The sequence below is a fragment of the Bicyclus anynana genome, chromosome 5 (assembly GCF_947172395.1).
Source record: "Bicyclus anynana chromosome 5, ilBicAnyn1.1, whole genome shotgun sequence".
Lineage (NCBI taxonomy): Eukaryota > Metazoa > Arthropoda > Insecta > Lepidoptera > Nymphalidae > Bicyclus > Bicyclus anynana.
The window spans coordinates 9,162,177-9,182,380 of NC_069087.1; the positions used below are offsets into that span (position 1 = coordinate 9,162,177).

General features: G+C 36.3%; 1 protein-coding gene across 1 annotated transcript in view; it reads right to left on the reverse strand.

Annotated features, from left to right (window-relative positions):
* LOC112056941 (uncharacterized) overlaps positions 1-10,955 on the reverse strand; it is a 29,975-nt gene extending 19,020 nt beyond the window's left edge. The window contains exons 1-5 of the mRNA XM_052881860.1: positions 10,229-10,955; positions 2,774-2,971; positions 2,098-2,357; positions 1,165-1,374; positions 451-640 (exon numbers count right to left, since the gene is read on the reverse strand). Coding sequence (XP_052737820.1) covers positions 451-640; positions 1,165-1,374; positions 2,098-2,357; positions 2,774-2,971; positions 10,229-10,910 — 1,540 coding nt within the window. The 5' untranslated portion in view covers positions 10,911-10,955. The remainder of the gene's footprint in view (positions 1-450; positions 641-1,164; positions 1,375-2,097; positions 2,358-2,773; positions 2,972-10,228) is intronic.
* Positions 10,956-20,204: the final 9,249 nt, after the last annotated feature.

Below are 20,204 nucleotides of genomic sequence, written 5' to 3' on the forward strand. Positions count from 1 at the left end.
TTGTAGACGTAATTACATATTATACCAACACCAAACATCTTTCTACTTTTAACAGACACTGAGTTATCTTATAGACAACGAAATATAGTACATTATGAAGAACTAGCAGACGCCCGCGACTTCGTCCGCGTGGAATTCAGTTTTTCACAAATCCCGCGGTTGCCATGAATTTTTCTAGCATGAAAAGTAGCCTATGTGTTAATCCAACTATAATCTATCTCTACTTCAAATTTCAGACAATTCGGTTCAGTCGCCGAAGCGTGAAAGAGTAACAAATATTCATACCATCAAAATCATAATCACTAGGTTTTTTCGGGATAAAAACCTAGTGATTATGTGTTAATCCAGAGTAAAATCTTTTTCCATTCCAAATTTCAAAGAGTAACAAACATACATGTATACAAATTTTCGCGTTTATAGTATTAGTAGAATACTAAGTAAGATACGAACCTAAGCCCTTATCCCCTTCGACCAAATAGTGTAATATCCACGTGGCGACAGCAGGGGTGATCCACTCCTGCGCGTGAGCCCCGCCCTCCAACCACACGGCGGGCTTCAGGTGGGACCGGAGCTTCCACTTCTTCTTCTGACCTTGACTTATTGAACTTCGAGATTGAGTTTCATTCGATGGAATTGATACCTATTAGGGAATAAGAAGTAAGCATTAGATAATACTTGCAGACCTCCGCGACTTCGTTCGTGAGAATGTAGATGTAGGAGATAAAAATAGTAGTAAGTTATCCATAAAAGATAGATGGTGGATGGAAGATGGATGGTGAGCCATCCTCAGAATAGAGAACCGATGATTTGAGATGATGAGATCTGAGAGCCGTGATATCCCAGTGGATATAACCTCTGCCTCCGATTCCGGAGGGTGTGGCTTCGAATCCGGTCCGAGGCATTCACCTAATACTTTTCGCTTGTGTGCATTTTAAGAAATGAAAAATCATTAGTAAATATCACGTGTCTCAAACGGCGAAGGAATAACATCGTAAGGAAACCTGCATATCAGAAAATTTTCTTAATTCTCTGCGTGTGTGAAGTCTGCTAATCCGCATTGGGCCAGCGTGGTGGACTAATGGCCCTAGTCCCCTAACCCCTCTCATTCTGAGAGGAGATTAGAGCTCAGCTGTGAGCTGAATATATATATTTTTTTTATCTTACCTTTACTGCTACTAAGGGAAGTCCTTCCGAAGTCCGGCCCAGGGGCACTAGTTCAACAATATCGGCATATGAGAGCTGCAGGTATTCCAGATACCTCAGTATGTCGGCATATCGATGGTAGCGCCTCCATGTCAATGGATGCCCATGCATGTGTTCAAGTTCTATTCTCTGCTTCTTTGATAATTTAGGATTCTCATACGCTATTGCTTTCTGAGACAAACAAAACAAAAAGAAATTGATTCACAATATAAAAGACATAAAAATACTAACATGACCAAAACATAGGTATATATATGTACATGCATTGCATGCATTTTTTATTTGAGTTAAATGAACTGTGAAGTCTAAATATAGATAGAGTCAATCGTTATTAGTGCATTTTAATCACGAGCCGGCTTGAGTATGTCCGTGAACATGTTAATAATAATTAATTCAAATTCAAAATTCATTTATTTCAATTAGGCTTAGTTTACAAGCACTTTTGAAAGGTCAGGATTACGTCATAATTTAATTTAATCTAATGGTGGTAATAGTAGTAGAAAATAGAAAATAATAATAATAGAAAACTTAAAATTAAAGGTACGAGGGTCCAAACGTGCTTTGGTCCGAGAAGAGCCCACAACAACTCAGCCAAGGTTTATTTTTTTTTTGTTTACCACCATTTTACAAACTTATTTAAAACTAAGCACACAGTCGTATAATACAGTTTAACACCAAGCTTTTTTATCATATAAATAGTCATTAACACTATAATAAAACTTTCCTAAAAGTTTGCGTTTAGTAAACACTTAGAACTTTTTGAGAGACATTCCAGGGGCTTCATGTAGTAGTTTATTATAAAAACGTATGCAATTGCCCTTAAAAGAATTACTATTTTTTTGTAATCTAGTGTGGTGTGCAATGCAAGTAATTAACAACAAATCGGAAAAATACCTGCAAATCCCAAATAACCACATCAAAGTCTATTCTATAAGATTTCAAATGGTCCTTGACATCCACTAGTAAGTCTGGCGGAACAAGCAGATCCGTAGAACTGTTGAGAGATGGGGCGGTCCACCACATCAAACCCGAGCCCTCGGCTTCTTCCCGCAGATCCAATAGCGAGCGCACTTTCCACTGTACGTCTGGATATGCTCGTACAAGTTGATAGCCTTTATAGTTCTTTTTTATTGATTTCTTCGCAGATTTTTTAACTGAAAAAAAAGTTCAAAATTAAACAGTAACATCTTAGATTGTATCATGGCTTACCATCAGGTGAGATTTTAAACAAGTGCTAATTTGTAAAGAATAAAAAAAAAATAAAGTGACAAAACTTGCGTTTCGAGTTAGACTATCCGACACTTCCGACATCACACACATCACAACACATCCGTCACACCATACAAAACAAAAGGTGGTGAAACAGACCCTAATTTTGTAATACTAGCCGACGCCGCGTGGTTCCGGTTCCCGTAGGAATACGGGGATAATGTGCCTAATAAATAGCCTGTATGTAAGCTATCTAACACTGAAACTATTTTTCAAATCGGACCAGTAGTTCCTGAGATTAACGCGTTCCAGTAAACAAACAAACTCTTCAGCTTTATAATATTAGTATGGATTAACTTACTTGTTTCGCTTGTCGTATTTATGTCGTCAACATCTTCGGTGTCAAGAAACGCTGGGAACCAATTGTCATCAGCCGTCGCGACAGGAATGGGAGTAGTAGTCTTCGTTGTTACTTGCTCTCTTTCCTCGTCGAACCACCCGTTGCCGAACCATGAGTTTTTCGATCCAACTAACCAATTATAGAGTCTGGAGAATATACCTAAAGGTGAACAACAAAAACGAAAAAGAAATCTTGGTAAAAAGTTAGACAGTAACATTTTTGGGGTTCTGCATCTCAAATAGAAAATAAATGATTTCATATAGAATTTTATGTCTGTTTATCCAGGTCAATTTAAAAAGTACGTTCGCGTTGTATGTACCAAGTTGAAATGAATACCAAATCCTCAGATGTAGTCCCTTGGATATGTGAAAATAATAAACTTTTACGAGTGAGTTGAGGAATAACTTGCAAAACTTTTGGTCTCTCTTTATTAGATTACAGATGGAAATAATGTTGGGCACCTTCACACTTAATGAACTTCAGAAATGTTAATTAAAAGGTACCTAATCCATAATTACATTACCTGACGTGATGACGTTTAAAAGTGCTTGTTGCATTGTAACATCAATGGAAATAAATTAATTTTCACTTTGACTTTAACTGCAATAATTTTAAATATGTACAGAACCCGTGCTTGAGTCCGATTCGCACTTGATAAGTTATTTTTTGTAAATGTTTTGTTTTTCTAGTGATTCGTAAGACTGTATAAATCCTTTCAGCTTTATTCATATTTATCGCATGTGCAAAGTGAAAGGCTGTCTAATTGTGGTGTATTATTAATTAAAAGTTAAAACATTTTAAATATTTTGTATAGCAAAAGCAGTAGTGTGGTTATAATTTATGAAAACGCCAAACGGGTCAGATTTTTTGACCCCAGCGAACGTCTTCGACTTCGAGTGGAATTCGTTTTATATCGGCTACTGTTTTTCTCTTCATCCTTTTTGTGCTTTAAGTAGGTGTCTAGGGGAAACTCAAATTTAAAACAAAATCTAAGCAGCAATGCTAAATAGTGAACATAAATAATTAAAAACTTATACAAACGACCACAATACTTAGGCTTTGTTTTGAATTGAAGAATGAAGTTTCCGCTAGACACCTACCCAAAGCACAGAATACATATGTACGAGAAAGCTTCACTTCGTTTTCGCAGTTTGTCTTCAAATTCGCGTTTTCACTATCTATTCGACCAACATAGCTTTTAAATTAATTAGTCGTCCTTAATTTGTACCTAACTAGAATTGCTGAATTCGCGAAATTAATTATATTATAACGATTCTGTATAAGTACTTTAATAACGCATTCGGCATTTTATTGCTGGGCAAGTACTGAAGCGGCTTTTACAAAGATTGTGACCGACTGAACTTGAAAGTAAAACAAACTTTATAGCCATTTTACCTATAGTAGGTAAGTTCAAGTCGTAGTAGTAAAGTACATTGTAATAACCGCCATAATTATATTCATAGATGTACCTAATCATAAAAACCGACAATAATATTTGCCGACCTCCGTGGCGCAGTGGTATGCGCGGTGGATTTAAAAGACGGAGGTCCTGGGTTCGATCCCCGGCTGGACCGATTGAGATTTTCTTAATTGGTCCAGGTCTGGGTGGTGGGAGGCTTCGGCCGTGGCTAGTTACCACCCTACCGGCAAAGACGTACCGCCAAGCGATTTAGCGTTCCGGTACGATGTCGTGTAGAAACCGAAAAGGAGTGTGATTTTCATCCTCCTCCTAACAAGTTAGTCCGCTTCCATCTTAGACTGAATCATCACTTACCATCAGATGAGATTGTAGTCAAGGGCTAACTTGTAAAAGAATATAAAAAAAAGGCTTCGGTTGGTTATGATAAAAAATAATTATCGCCACTTGACATAAGAACATTGGCACTTTTGTTTGCCACAAGGGAGCAAATGTGGATGCGTAGCAAACGCTTACGGAAAGCTTTTTTGATTTGAGAAAAAGACGCTATCGGATCGGCTACAGCTTAGAAGGACTTTTATACCTGAAGAAAAACAATTCAAACGCTCTGTCTTGTTAACAGGGGCGTAGCTACCGCCGTATCAGCCGTATCAATTATACGGTTAAACGGCTCGAGTCTCCTATTAGAATTAGAGGGGTTAGGCCAATAATCCACCATAGATTTCACACGCAGAGAATTAAGAGAATTCTTTGGTATGTAGGTTTTCTCACGATGTTTCTTTACCGTTTGAGACACGTGTTATTTAATTTCTTAAAATGCACACAACTGAAAAGTTGGAGGTGCATGCCCCGGACCGGATTCGAACCCACACCCTCCGGAATCGGAAACAGAGGTCATATCCACTGGGCTTTAGTAAAGTAGTAAAGTGTAATCCACAATATCTCTTAATCTGTGATGCTTCCCCGGAAAAAAACATTAAAATTTGATAAGAGATCGGGATTTGCCGCTCGTCTATTGGGCACCCCAATTAATTTTGATACGGGGCCCCAACAAGGCAAACTACAGCACTGCTTGTTAAGATGAAAATGTATGAAGTTAAGAAGTTAAAGAAATGTGGGGATCCGGCTGTATGGCATAAAATTACATTTACAGTAGAACCCGTTTAATACGATTTCGCAGGAACGCAACTAATAACGTCTCCCCCGTCCCGTGTCTTAGACGGGAAAGCGTATAATACAGGATATGGGTGGAGGATAGTGAAAAATATAACGACTAATGTACACATTCATATTTATAAAAAATAGTCTGTTTGGTGTAAAGACTACCTAATTATGGTATGACAAAAAGATTTTGATGCATTAGCAATTACGAAGTTTTCAATTAAATTTTACTTTTGCAGTGCGTCTTCAAAATGTTGAATTGAATGTCAAGGGTCGTTTGCTATCAGGGTCTTTCAGTTCTATAAGATTTAATGCAACTCTTTAATGCAATAAGTCTTGTCCTGCGACCTTGTTTAAGGACCTTTATGACGTTGTAATTTATTTGTCACATTTGGAATTACACGCGTGTGACATGAAGGCGTATTACGGGATGACGAATCGTATTAAGCGTTAGGTAATGTATGAAACTTGTCTCAAGTTGTAGGGGCTGCTGTAAAATTACGTATTATGCGAGAAATCATTTTAAGCGTGATCGTCTTAAGCGGGTTCTACTGTATATATTTTGTAGTATTCGAATAATATACAAATATATGCCAATGGAATGAAACGTGTATAAAAAGGTGAAACTTTATATGTCAGTGGAACAAAGTAGCGCAAAGCGTACTCGTAGTCCAAACGAGAGCCGGTTGGGGAACTCCAATGGACGGCTTGCGTCAACGATGTAATCATTTTCCTGATGGGGTGTGATCATGAAAAAAGTATAGTGAAGCTAACATGTAAGATTGCGTATCAAACTAAGTAATTTTTTTTTTTATTTTGAACCTTTTACAGACACAGAACATCATTAAATTCATCCTTACAGCGTCCAATATTTTAAAATTTTGGTAAAATAAGCTCGTGAAAAGAAATATTTTCAGGGCAGATATCTCCTCTACATGTTAAGTGGAGGTGGTTTTATTATTTTACGTCTATCGCATGTTGTATAGAAGGTGTCTTTAGGTCGTTCAAATCCCGTTGAGAATTGTTTTGTTTACTCGCCCATCAAGCATTTTTAATCGGTGACATGAAATTACGGAACCGTTCATTGCGTGTGGTCCGACACGCACTTGGCGGGATTAGGATTTACCTCATCATTAACAACCCATATTCGGCTCACTGATGAGCACGAGTCTCCTGTCAGAATAAGAGGGGTTAGTTTAGTTAGTAGAGAGGTTTCACACGCGTAGAGAATTAAGAAAATTCTCAGGAATGCAGGTTTCTTCACACTGTTTTTCCTTCACCATTTGAGACACGTGATATTTTAATTTCTTAAAATGCACATAAGTGAAAAGTGGGAGATGCATGCCCGGGTTCATACCTACGCCCTCCGAATCAAAAGCGGAGGTCTTATCCACAGGGCTATCACGTCTCTTAACACGGTATTTACCTATACATATCGATATACCAATTAAAGTTATTATAAAATACTAGCCAACACCTCGCGGATTTTTCCCGTTCCCGTTGCCGTTACAATATAAAACCTAGCCTAATACTTACAAATAACGTGGCTTTCTAAAATTTTTAATACCGGTTTAGTAAAGCCAGATAAACTCTTAAACTATACCACAAACTTTACCTCTTTATAATATTAGTATAGAGTTTCTGAGAAAGCCTTTGTAGGTAATACATTCCAATATAGAAGTATTGCAATGTATTTACTAATTACCTTTACCGACTGTACATGGTCATGAGTTTTTCTTCAGGAACTAAGCAATTCATTTACGAGATTGAAATGTATAAAGCCTCTTACACACTTATGCGTCTATTTCTACGTTCTATATACTCGTATGTACCTAAAGGTACTATAGTATATTTAAGACTGTAAGATGCAGAACGCTAAATAGAACGCAACATGCATCACTGTGCGCGTGACTTTATAAAGAAAGTAGCAGGTAGTTGTAGTCCACCTAAGCCTAAAGAGGATCATATCGCCTACTCATGGTACTCATGGCTTAGTCATGGCTGTTAAACAAAAAAATTGATCGCGCGTCTGCGCACGCAACATGGAATTCTATCCCATACTTAGTAGCTAACGACTTTGAATCAGAAAGTAGTTTTGCTGCAATGTTGCCGATAATATTCAATAAAACTAAATGATTGATGGACTCGTCTGCACAAAGTAGGAAACCTTCTGCTATGATGTATGTGATAATTTATATGATTGTCTGATTATTATTCAATCGTCTAAAACGACATAACAGTTTAAGTTTACAGTAATCTCCGAAATTACAAAATAATATTATCAAATTACATTTACACTTAGTTTAAGCTAGCCTTGACTACAATCTCACTTGATGGTAAGTGATGATAAAATCTAAGATGGAAGGTTAACTTATTTATGAGGAGGATGAAAATTCACATCCCTTTAGGTTTCTACACGATACCGTCAAAATCGCTTGGCGGTACGTCTTTCGGAAGTAACCTATGTATGCAAACAAAATTTGTCATAATATGAAAAGTTATTATATATATTTATTTTTAAGTAAGTACCTATGTTCCACCGAAATTTTAATTGTTTAACCTATAATTGACAGCAGCAGCTTACCTCCCTTAATTGCCTCACACAAATATAGTTATCATAATATGATTATAAAAATTATACCTATCGTAAATAAATGAGAGAAATTACAATTAAGACTTTATAGTAATCTAGATTTTCACAAATAAGATTTATTATTAAGATTAACCGATGTTTTTTTCTTACATGAAAGTAGATAGGTATTTTAATAGTACACTAATTAATGATTTAATAAATCGCGACTAAATAACTACCTTCTAGATAATAATCATCGTTCTATTAATTAAATAATAATTTAACGAACGACACGAAAGGGATCTTTAGAAGATAGCAGCTAGCTACGAGTACACATATTACAATACTAATTAAGAAAATTAAATTATTATTGTAACTAAGGATATAAGTGAAAAGAAAAGAAAACTTCTAACCTATGTAGAGCTTCCACTTTAAACGGTTAATCGACAATCTTAAGAAAATGTACTTGGTAAAGTAGAATTTCATACTGATCCTTTACTTAGTATAGATAGACAAAGTGAATAAAGTTTTATTAAATTAACTAGCGGACGCCCGCGACTTCGTCCGCGTGGGATTTAGTTTCTCACAAATCCCTCGGGAACCATGGAATTTTCCGGGATAAAAAGTAGCCTATGTGTTAATCTATCTATAATATATCTCAATGGTAAATTTCAGCTAATTCGGTTCAGTAGTCGATTCGTGAAAGAGTAACAAACATTCATATCATCAAAATCATTAGTTTTCGCAAATCTCGGGAAACCATGGATTTTTTGGTATAAAAAATAGCCTATGTTTTAATCCAGAGTAAAATATATTTCCATTCCAAATTTCAGCCAAATCGCTTCACCAGTAGCGGCGTTAAAGAGTAACACACATCCAAACAAACATCCAAACATTCATACAAACTTTCGCGTTTATAATATCAGTAGGATTATTTTACCGTACTTAATCCAACCTAGACCAACTATTGAAAACTAGAAAATTTAGAGTACCGCGCTTATTTAGCACTAGCTGACGAAGTGCGGTTTCACCCGAGTGGTTCCCGTTCCCGTAGGAATGTGGGGATAATATAATATAGCCTTCCTCGACAAATGGACTGTCTAACACTGAAAGAATTTTTCAAATCGGACCAGTAGTTCATGAGATTAGCGCGTTCAAGCAAACGAACAAACTCTTCAGCTTTATAATATTAGTATAAATGAATAGGGACCTACAATATTCAAATATTACATACTAGCTGAACCCTGCGGTTTCATCCGCGTAGAAATTCGGAGAATAGTAATACCACAGAAAACATATGCATAAACACTAAATTCTTAATTTTTATTGCTGAGAATATTTGCTCACAAACAATCAAATATTTCCTCTTTATAATATTAGTACCATTCACAAATAAACAAATCTAAACTTGTAATAAAACTGTAACAGGTCAAATTCTGTATATTGAAGATATTTTCAAAATTTTATTTTTTTTTTATGTCTGTCTGTCGGTATGATTTTATTGCGAAAATTAAATCAGAAAGAGGTGAAATAGGGGTTGAAAGTTTGTTTATAAAGTCCAATTTGTATAGAAATTAATTTTTTGAGTTACAGTTATAAAATTTTGTCTATAAATCATGAAAAAAATAAAAAATGTATTTTGATTCAAGAATTTTTAAAATTCAAACCCTAAAGGGGTTGAAACCTGACAAAAAAAATCAGCCATTTTTCAAGTTATATTTCTGAATAATGGTCTACAAACGGAGGGTTTAACATAAAAAAGGAATTCAAAAAATTTCACCCCTATGGGGTTAAATAAAGGTTGAACTTATTAATGAGTTCCTTCATTTTTATAATTATGTAGGTATGTAAAACATGCAAAAAAACAAAATCGAGGGGGGCGAAATAGGGGTTGAATACCTGAGGGGGGTACCTAAGTGTGCATCGATTTTCACGCGGATGAATTCGTGGTCGTGCGCTAGTAAATTAAGTAAGTTAGGCTCGGAATCATTCACAGGTTTTCTTGGCTACAGCAAGGTGCTCATAACCTAGCTACATATGCTTGTCGTTATTGTTGTTGGTTGTCAAACTCAAAACTATGTTTGTTCAACGGATTTCACGCAATTGTTGGCGTTAGAACTAGAAGATTAATTATTTATTATAACAGCCCTGTATTGAAAGTGCATTTTAGGCAGTTTTTGGTATGAAAATACCACTGTCAATTTTCAATAGATAATTTTTATTATTTCCTTATTACAATATAAGCCTGCATACAATACAAACCAACCTGTTCTTTCCTGCTTTTTGGCTGATTTCTTTATTTTATTATCTTGAAAAAAGTTCGAGATCCACCCTGGTTTATTTTGTGAGCAAGTCACTTTTTTTTTTGGCACTTTGGTTGTTTGTTTATTTGCTTGTTTTGGTGTTGTTCGTACCGCCCGCGTCGTGGAGCGCCTAGTAGTGGTTGCGCGTTGCCTCCGCGTCGTGGTGCGAGGTCTTAAACTCGTGGGCGGGCGTCTCGTGGTCGATGGTCGAGGTTTCGCCGGTTTCTTTGTACTGATCCTCGAAACCTGACTCCCAACATTCACCCAGGCCTGCTCGTTACCATTTACATACATCCCCTGAGGAACACGCGTAAAAGAACCGGCGAACGTTTCCATTAACGGTGGCAATTTCGTCACATAAATGTTCGTATGGCTCTCAATATTGATAGTAGTTTTTATAACTTTATCATCACTTTTAGTAGTCTTTTTTGTCACATTCGATTTCGGAACTTTACTTCGGAGTAACACTTTGGCATTAGGTTTTACCGGTCGCGGCTGCGGCGTGTTTTCATCGGATTCGTAGTCCCAGAGGGCGAAAGGGTCGGAGGAATCCGAGTCGGAGGTGTCGGTGCGGGTAGGGCGCGAGTGCGGGCGGGGAACAGCCGCCGCACAGAGCAAGAGCAGCAGCGCCAGGCGACGCGCCATGTGGTGAGCGTGCTCGCATGGCGAGGTGCGGCCGCACTGTACCCGCGGCAGCGAGCCCGCGCCGGCGCAACCACCTTCCCTGCCACTGTCATTATGCGATGATCTCGCTTTCAACGCACCCGGTGCACCACTAGGTCAGCTCACCCGGCCGAGTTGCAGCTCTCTATCCAAATAATAACATTCAGCCAAATGAGGGGTTCCTTCATTGAAGAAACTACGTAAAAAGCTTTCTAACGTTTCCAAAAATGTCACCAATTTTTTTTAGAACTAATAGTTCTACAGCTTATTAGTTTCACATAAACGAATCACTGGTAAAAGATATGTTTTTCTAGATATAAGTAATTTGGTGCACTTGCACTGAGATTTAAGTAAGAGAATTTTCTAAGCCCCAGTTTGAAATAAAAAAAGTCACCAAAAAGTGATTGTGCATCGTACGAGACTGTGACTAATCTATGTGAAAAGATGTGTAGGTACTTGTTTGTGGTCACGCTATGGAGATGTGTGGTCACTATAACGTTATGACTTATGAAAGTGGATTTAAATCGTATTCGAAAGGCTTTATTGTAAAATACAATAAAAAGATCTCAAGCATTAGTTAGTATTTATCTAATTTGTTGGATGAAAGGCGAGAAGAAAGGTGCTGCTTATCAAAATTTTGTATTTTTAGATAGAAAAAGAAAGTGCATAATGTAAAAAATTGTACAGAGATAGCTAGATAGCAAATCGACAATAGACAATAGCAATACATTCAAATGCATTCTATAAAATATGTAGTTATCTATATCTAGATAGCTATAATACAGGTGTCTATAGATAAAATGTATATGTTGGATAAGTCACAATAGACCGTGGTGTGGTTTTCAGACCTAGATATGTACAAAATCATAGGGCGTTTTGGCGTCATTGTCAAAGAGAAAATCGGAGAACCACCTACCTACAAATAAACAAATGGCCCTAACTTCGATGCGTAAAATGTAGTACGCATTAAACGGTTCGTTTGATACCTCAGTGTCCATTCCAGGTGATATTGATACGCTACGATAATATCTAGACCATAAACGTGTAATATTTACTGTAAATCTAGACACATTTTACGTATCACTGACCACAATATGATAGTTTTTAAATAACATTATATTAGACTAGCTGACGCCGCGCGGTTTCACCCGCGTGGTTCCCGTTCCCGTCAGTATACGGGGATAAATGGGCTATCTAACACTGAAAGAATTTTTCAAATTGGATCAGTAGTTTCTGAGATTAGCGCGTTCAATCAAACAAACAAACAAACTCTTCAGCTTTATAATATTAGTATAGATTATTGTGTAAAGCCATTGGATCTTAGTTTAGTTTCCGACTATGTTAGGAAACTTGACTGGTTATGACTTCCGGTAGAAAATTTTAGTTAAGATAGGTACATTTGTACCTATCAATAATAATTTTCTAAGTGTGCCGGACGCTCTTTTTCAGTTAAGTACCATTATTAAATTTTATGATTACCGTTAAATTTATTAAAAATTTAGATCTTATTTTTAGTCTTAATTTATGTGAAAATTGCAATATATGTTTTGTAGAATAGTAAATAAATTGTGGAAGTTACGAGTAAATACCTTTTTCTCTCGTGACCTCAATGAAAGACAGCTTAATCTACTTCAGAAAACTTAATGCAACACCATTTCATGAATGATTGTTGAAATAAACAGACAAATAGCCAAAATTAAAAAAAAAAACAATGGCTTTGATGTCTGTTTTAGTACACAGACATCAAACACGTCATAACGATCGTACATTGTATATTAACATTTTCACATTACGATCATGATTTTTCTATACTTTTATTTTTTATTATACCTTTACTGATATTTATCATAGATCTCGGTTTGGGTCCCCCAAGAAAGTTGTGTGACTTTTTTCGAACTGAGTAATTAATAGAAACTAAATAATTTCTAATACCTTGACTAATACCTTGATTAATATTAAAAAGTTGCTTTCCTATTTAACGTGTAGCTAACATCTGTGTATGTCCCAATAGGCATTCAATACTTAGCTTCACTTGCCTATAAACTGTCAGATTTCGCTTTTTAATTACGGCCGTAATCGAAAGCTACACAGTAAGCCTACACTAAAGACATCAACATGCACAAGGAGAGTTCGTTAAAAATAGAAATTTTATATATTTGTAAGAGCAGTAGAGCTCTTTAAGAGTGTGCAATATGTAATTTGGTGATTACAAATGGTTCTGGATCTCAGATTGTGAAAAAGTTAGGAGCCTGATATTTGGGTAAATGATATTTCAAAGTGTTAGCTTCGTTATGACTATACAAAATACACAATTTGTAAAACTTTTCTCGATAGTATTTTTTTTTAAAAATACATGTTTTGCTCACATTTTGCTTTCAATCTCAGGAAAAGCAACTTATTTTCTTAAATTTTTGTTTTGTATAAAAAATTAGGTATATATCTTGAACATGGCCATTTTGTTTTTCGTTATGTTTGTTAATTTACTTGCAATTAGGTAAAAATGGTTTTGGCGCTCACGTCATAAAATTTGCGTCGCGCGTTAATAGCTCCGTGCTTTTCACTCACGTGAAAGTCATAATTCGGCGTCTCGTTTGCACTTCGAATTTTATCCATATCGTACCGACGCGCTGCGCGCTCTTAAGACAGATAGGCTCGAGCCCAGGGAAGTACCACCGTCACGCCTTTTTGGAGCTAAGTAGTATTGCGGTCTTAATATATGGTTACGGGTAAAATAACAATATGCACAGAACTTAACGGGCGCACGATAGCACATGAGATACGATGACTCTATACTTTTTTGTTGCTCTTAAAACAGGGAGATGTGATCTTTCCGAAGCCATTTACCGCCGCACTGGACGGTAAATGAATTGGACGGACTTGGTATCAATATGAATGGCGAGTACTTCACTCAACTGCGGTTCGTGGACGGTGTAGTCATCATAGCAGAGACTGGATGACCTTAGTACCATACTCAATGACCTCAGCAGAGTTTCTCATCAGGCGATGCTTCTGCGCTCGCCCAACCCCCCGGTGACGCCATAGTGGTCCAACATGGAGCCATCGGCACTTACTCAACACGAAAAAAAAAAAAGTTTCTCTTCAGGTAGGCCTGAAAATGCCAAAACGAAAATAATGTATGACGCTCCACCCAGTTATTGTTGAGAACGCTGGACTCGAAATCGTAGACGAATACATATACCTAGGACGTATGTTCCAATTAGGTAGGTCCAATTTCGAGAAAGAGGTGAACCACCGAATCCAACTTGGCTGGGCAGCATTCGGGAAACTTCGCGATATATTTTCGTCCGAAATTCCTCAGTATCTGAAGATAAACGTCTTCGTACAGAGCGTGTTGCCAGTGATGACCTATGGTCCCGAGACTTTGTCGCTGAGTATGGGCCTCATGAGAAGAGTAACACAGAGGGCGATGGGACGAGCTATGCTCGGAGTGTTTCTGCGTAACCGAATCAAAAATGAGGAGATCCGTAGAAGAACCAAAGATAGATAGATAGATAGCTCAACAAGTGACAATGGGCGGGGCACATAGTTCGAAGAGACGATGGACGTTGAGGTACAGGCGGATCGGGATCGTGATGTTTGAAAGTCCCTACAATAGGCCTATGTCCTGTAGTGGACGTCTATCGGCTGATATGATGATGAGATGATGATGATAAAAAAGCTCTATAATTAAGGTTCTCTACATTTGTTCAGCTTTCTTGCTAAAAAAAAGTGACTTTTTCGAGCAAGTGTTATTTTATTTGAATTCGGAGATTTATTTAAATTTTCATTCATTTCAATTTTATAAAATCCCTAGTATCAAGCGTATTCGCAGGAAAAATCTAATTTGTTGCCTGCCATAACAAATACAAACTATGAATTTTGTTTGCCTTACCAGAACATAGACTACCTACCTACTCACGAAACACACATACAGTATCACTCACACTTATCAAATCTACACACTAATCCATACATTCACACATTTTTGTTTAAAATAATAACCAATACAGATATGAAATTATATAACTTTCGAATACTTACTATTTATGAATATCACGAAAATGTTTTGAACAATGAAAATTGATATGACATTAATCTTTACTGATATGAAGATATGTAACTTTCTAATATTTTTAATGAATATTACGAAATTGCTTAATTACGTCACACTTATTGTTAATTTGTTAGGATCACTAACTCATTAGGTGCGGGGATAGGGCCTGGTGTCTTGCAACACAGGTTTTGTACCCAGTGCGAGCACCAGTTCCCACATTATCATGTATTTTCAAATTATAACCTAACATAGTTATATTGTTGTACATAATTATTATCATAATGTGGCGAAAAAATAAATTTCATTTCATTTCATTTCATTTCATTTCATAGTTGTAGTTTACTTCTTGTTTTAAATACTAAGTAATATTATTTTAACTAAGTAGGTATAATTCATTTACATTTGTTATAATTAATTATCATATTTAAAAATAAAAAACATTATGAATGCTTTCTAGTTTTGGTCTGATAATTACAATTACTCTGCAAACTATATTACAATGTATGCCATACTTACGAGTAACCACATTTAAACGAAATATTAAAAAAATATACTTATTAGTATATACTAGTACAAAGTAACTCACTGCTTGCATAGATATAAACAGACAATAATTATACCCAATATAAAACTTTCTTAAAAGATTACTTGATATAATATTATTATAATAAAAATCGTTATCTTAGCTGACTTGCACATAATTATAGTAAAAGCTGTATGTAAATTTTATACTAAGCAAGAATTTGTCTACAAAACATATGTCATGTTTCTATTTTTAAATTAGTAACCTACTCTTTCATCATCATTAGCAACCCATTTTCAGGCAGACTTCATATATGCAGAGAGTTGAGAAAAATCTCTGGTATGCAAGTTTCCTCATGACGTTTTTCTTTCACCATTTGAGACACGTGACATTCAATTTCCTAAAATGCACATAAATGATATGTTGGAGGTGCCCCGGATCGGATTCGAACCCACACCCTCCAGAATTGGAGGCAGAGGTCATATCCACGGGCTATTTTAGACATAAGAAGATAAAATGATGGACTCTTTAACGATCATTATTAGACGTTAATAATAACTACCGAGCTAAACGTACTCTCCAAGTTTATCATGACTTACTCCCAATAAGTGTTGTTCGATGTCCGGATCAAGCCGGACATAGTTAGGCTTTCGTATTCCGTGTCCGGCCAAAATAAACCGTGTCCGGCTTGTCCGGCGTTCGTTAGGCTTTACATTTAGCAAACGAGCGGACGACGGATGTGTGTGGGAACATTTAAGGTAAGAATCATAAATGCTTGATTTTACATGAACAAAAGTTTGTCGGATCTATGTATTAATATATGTATGTACTGATGTACACAAAATCCTCAATAATGTATCTAGGCTGTCCGGCCTTTTTACCCAAATGTCAGGCCAAACTGACTGGACTGTCCGGCTTTTAATTTCGGCAACCTGACTCCTCGACTACTCCCAGTCAGTGCCTGAATAAGAATGCCAGCAATCTTACTCTGTGTGAACTATAAATAAATAATTGTAAAAAGTTGGATTAGTTTCAAAATTAGGTAGTTTCGTGTGCTCGTTTTTTTGGTGGTCGGCTCTGGTGCCCTCCTAGACAAAATGTCCTAAGTAATTGCCTAAATTATTTTAGTTTATATACACTAATCCAGGAAATTCCTCCCTCCCATTTTTTTAAAGATGTTGCTGGAAGAGAGAAAACTGGATATTTCATAACCTGACCCAGGAAGTGAACCCAGTACCTCACAATCAAAAACCGCATAGTCCAAGCACTGAATCAACAACACCTAAACAAAAGACATTAAAACAAAGCAAAACATGATTTAAAAAGTATGTTTATATGTATAGGTAAGTAAAGTCGTAATTATATTTCTTATCTGTTTACATAGTTTTTAATTAGTAGAATCTATATATTTCTTCGTATTTATTTATCAATTGTCAAAACATTGATAATAACATAATTTACTTCGTATTTGAATTAAAACATGTCTTTGATTTTAAATTAAAACAAATAGGCCCTTATTGTACAACTGCCGTTCCATTTATCCTGTTTAATTCGCATTTCACTTCTCTAACAACCAGTAGCGGATTTACCAGCAGATTAAGTAGGCTGCAGCCTAGGGCGGCAGATTACAGAGGGCGGCAAATTTGGCCCGAATGGTTTTCATTACACAAACTAGCGGACGGCCGCGACTTCGTCCGCCCTTAGATCTCTTAATTCAGCCCTTACAGCAGTATCGCTGTAAAAATGAAGTACCTTCTCCCGTTTTCCTAACATTTCCCTTGACTGCTCTGCTCCTATTGATCGTAGCGTGATAAAAATAAACAACAACCTACCCAGGAGTATGAAGAATAATTGTACAAAGTTTCGTTAAAATCCGTCGAGTAGTTTTTGGTTCTATAACGAACATACAGACAGTCAGACAAAAATTTTACTGATTGCATTTTTGGCACCAGTATCGATCACTAATCACCCCTGATAGTTATTTTACTAAACTACTCTTGAAAACCTTAATAAAAATTTCAATATTTTAGTCCTACTGTACGTAATAAAATATTAAGTCGCAAAGTTACCGACAGATAAAATGTAATAAAATTGTTCGCGAACAATAGTTATATCTACTGTGACAATAGTGTCGAATTTCAGAGGACATTAGAGGCGGCATAAATTTAATAGCCTACTGGCGGCATATAATTGTAAATCCGCCACTGCTACCAACACTTTCCTTGAAGTTGCAGTAATTCAATAAAAAAGTATTATAAACCAAGAGCCATGTAACACTATGTTGCTAAATACCTACTTGTTTTGTTTTAAGATATTAACATAGAAACTATAAAGAACTACTGTACCGTTAGAGTGACATAAATTTTAATAAGGTTACTACTTACTGCGATAAAACACTTTCATGGTTGTGACTCGAGCAAGTATGAACGTTTTTTCCTAAGAGTTATTATTTCAATTAACTGTCTTATTTGTGCAGTCGTTATATGGCTTCGGATCAAGAGATTTTTAGTGTCCTTGGTCGAGCTATTACTGAGCTTTCTTTCTTTATGACATACTCAATATAAATTCCTAGCCCTTAGTTGGAAAGGGGGTGTTACATTGAATAGCACCTTAAAGCATCGATCCCGGTCAATATCATTAACATCTGAGAGTGGTAGTCAAACGACTTTTTAACCCTAGGGTGATAAAATTAAATTCTTTGACTACCCACTACCCACCCTACCCTACGCTAGGGCCGCTAATCTGCAATGGAGCAGCATTGTCAAGCTTTATTATCCACAATCACATACGGAAAAAGGCTTGGCCCTTTAGAGAGCCGTTAAAAAATCTGATAATGATGATCTCGTTGACCCAATGGTTAGTCTTTACGGAATTTATGGTCTGAAATATTGGGGGTTTCTTTCCAAGAACATCTCGATTACAGCCGAGATTTGGGATGTTGGTAGTGTTACCCCCATGTCTCGAAAAAGATAACATGTTAACCGGTGATCCGGAAATTTTATTAACATCTTAAAATGATTAACCACCTCAAGCCCGCCTAAACGCATTGTTGCGGCGGATCCACGGAGAGAGAGGTCTTGCGCAGCAAGTTATTAAAATACGCTAATGACGATGGTTATTGTTCTCTTCATATAACAATAAACAATTGTATCGTTACTTGGTTTTTTGTACTTTTTTATAATAGCGAATAATACAATAAAGAACTTAAGCTAACTTATCATATATAGCTAATAAATCATGCCCACGTGGAATTTACATGTCATCGTACCGGAACGCTAAATCGCTTGGCGTAACGTCTTTGCCGGTAGGGTGGTAAGTAGCCACGGCCGAAGCCTCCCACCAACCAGACCTGGCGCATAATTGGTCAAAATTGGAGAAAACCTCAATCGGCTCAGCCGGAGGTCGAACCTAGGACCTCCGTCTTGAAAAATCGAACTGCAATGCGCCACGGAGTCAATGGCTAACTTGTAGAGAATAAAAGAAAACTGATAGCTACTAAAAATCAGACATTGCAGTAGGTTCCTACCTAATAAATACATTTTGTCACTTAACCTTTGCTACATTGAATGTAATTACTTACTCGTATCTACTGTCAATCAATCGATACGGGTAATCAATTCAACAATTTAAAGTAAGCAAAACGTTGAAAACGGGTATCGATAACGAAAATTAAAGAATTGATAATTTTTAAATAAAATACTCAAGTACCTACTTACTTAATTACAATAATTAACCTACCTACTAATAGGTAGAAAACTTGTAATAGGTAAAGCTTTTTTAAAGACTCCAGAGTTTTTCAGCTAAAAGCAAAGTATGTATTTTATGGTAAAAGTAAGTTTGTATTTCCGCGTTTTTGTCAAAAACTGCTACTCCCATTTAGATGTGGCTATAAATTTGTAAAAGAAATATTTAGGATTCGATCTTTTATTTTTTTGTACAACTTTGCACACACTTACCTACTTACACACTGGTACACGTAACGGAGGTAGGAGGTAATAAAATAAATAGTAGATTGTTATACAAGGGGCTAAAAAAACGCATTATATACGAGATATTTTTAGGGCACGAGCCGTAAGGCGAGAGCCGCTAAATAGAAACCGAGTTTACAATGGGTTTGGCCCCGCGTGTTACACTCTGCTTTTCACTACGATTGCGGGAAATTAAAATAATTCAGTACAGTATTCAATGATTTATTTTAATTAAAAATTAAATGTATGTAAAAATTATGGATTTTTTTACCCGGTAACATAAATTCCGACTGCTGTACGTCACAGAATAAAGGTGCGCATTTACAAGACGCGGCAAACCCATAAAAAAAAAATAAAACGCCACGCGTCTCCTTACACAAACTTTTTTTAATAATTTGTATTTCAAAATACGTAAGTAAGTACGTAAATTAATATAATAATCAATAATTACCACTAAGAATACCCCATCTTATTTCTTTAGTTCATGTGAACAGTATTTAAAATACTGTTTAAAAACACAAGACGCTATTTTTCTTGACCTTACCTATTAAAAATTACTGATGCGATGGTTCGTGTCGTACTGACTCGAGAATGTATTCATTTCTGAATTTTGTATTTGGAGCGGCTACGACACTGTCATGTTCCGTACGCTCCATCTGCTTATTAGTCTTTAATCTGTGAGGTACGTAAACATAAATTAGTACGAGTATAGTAAAGTCGGGCGAATCGCT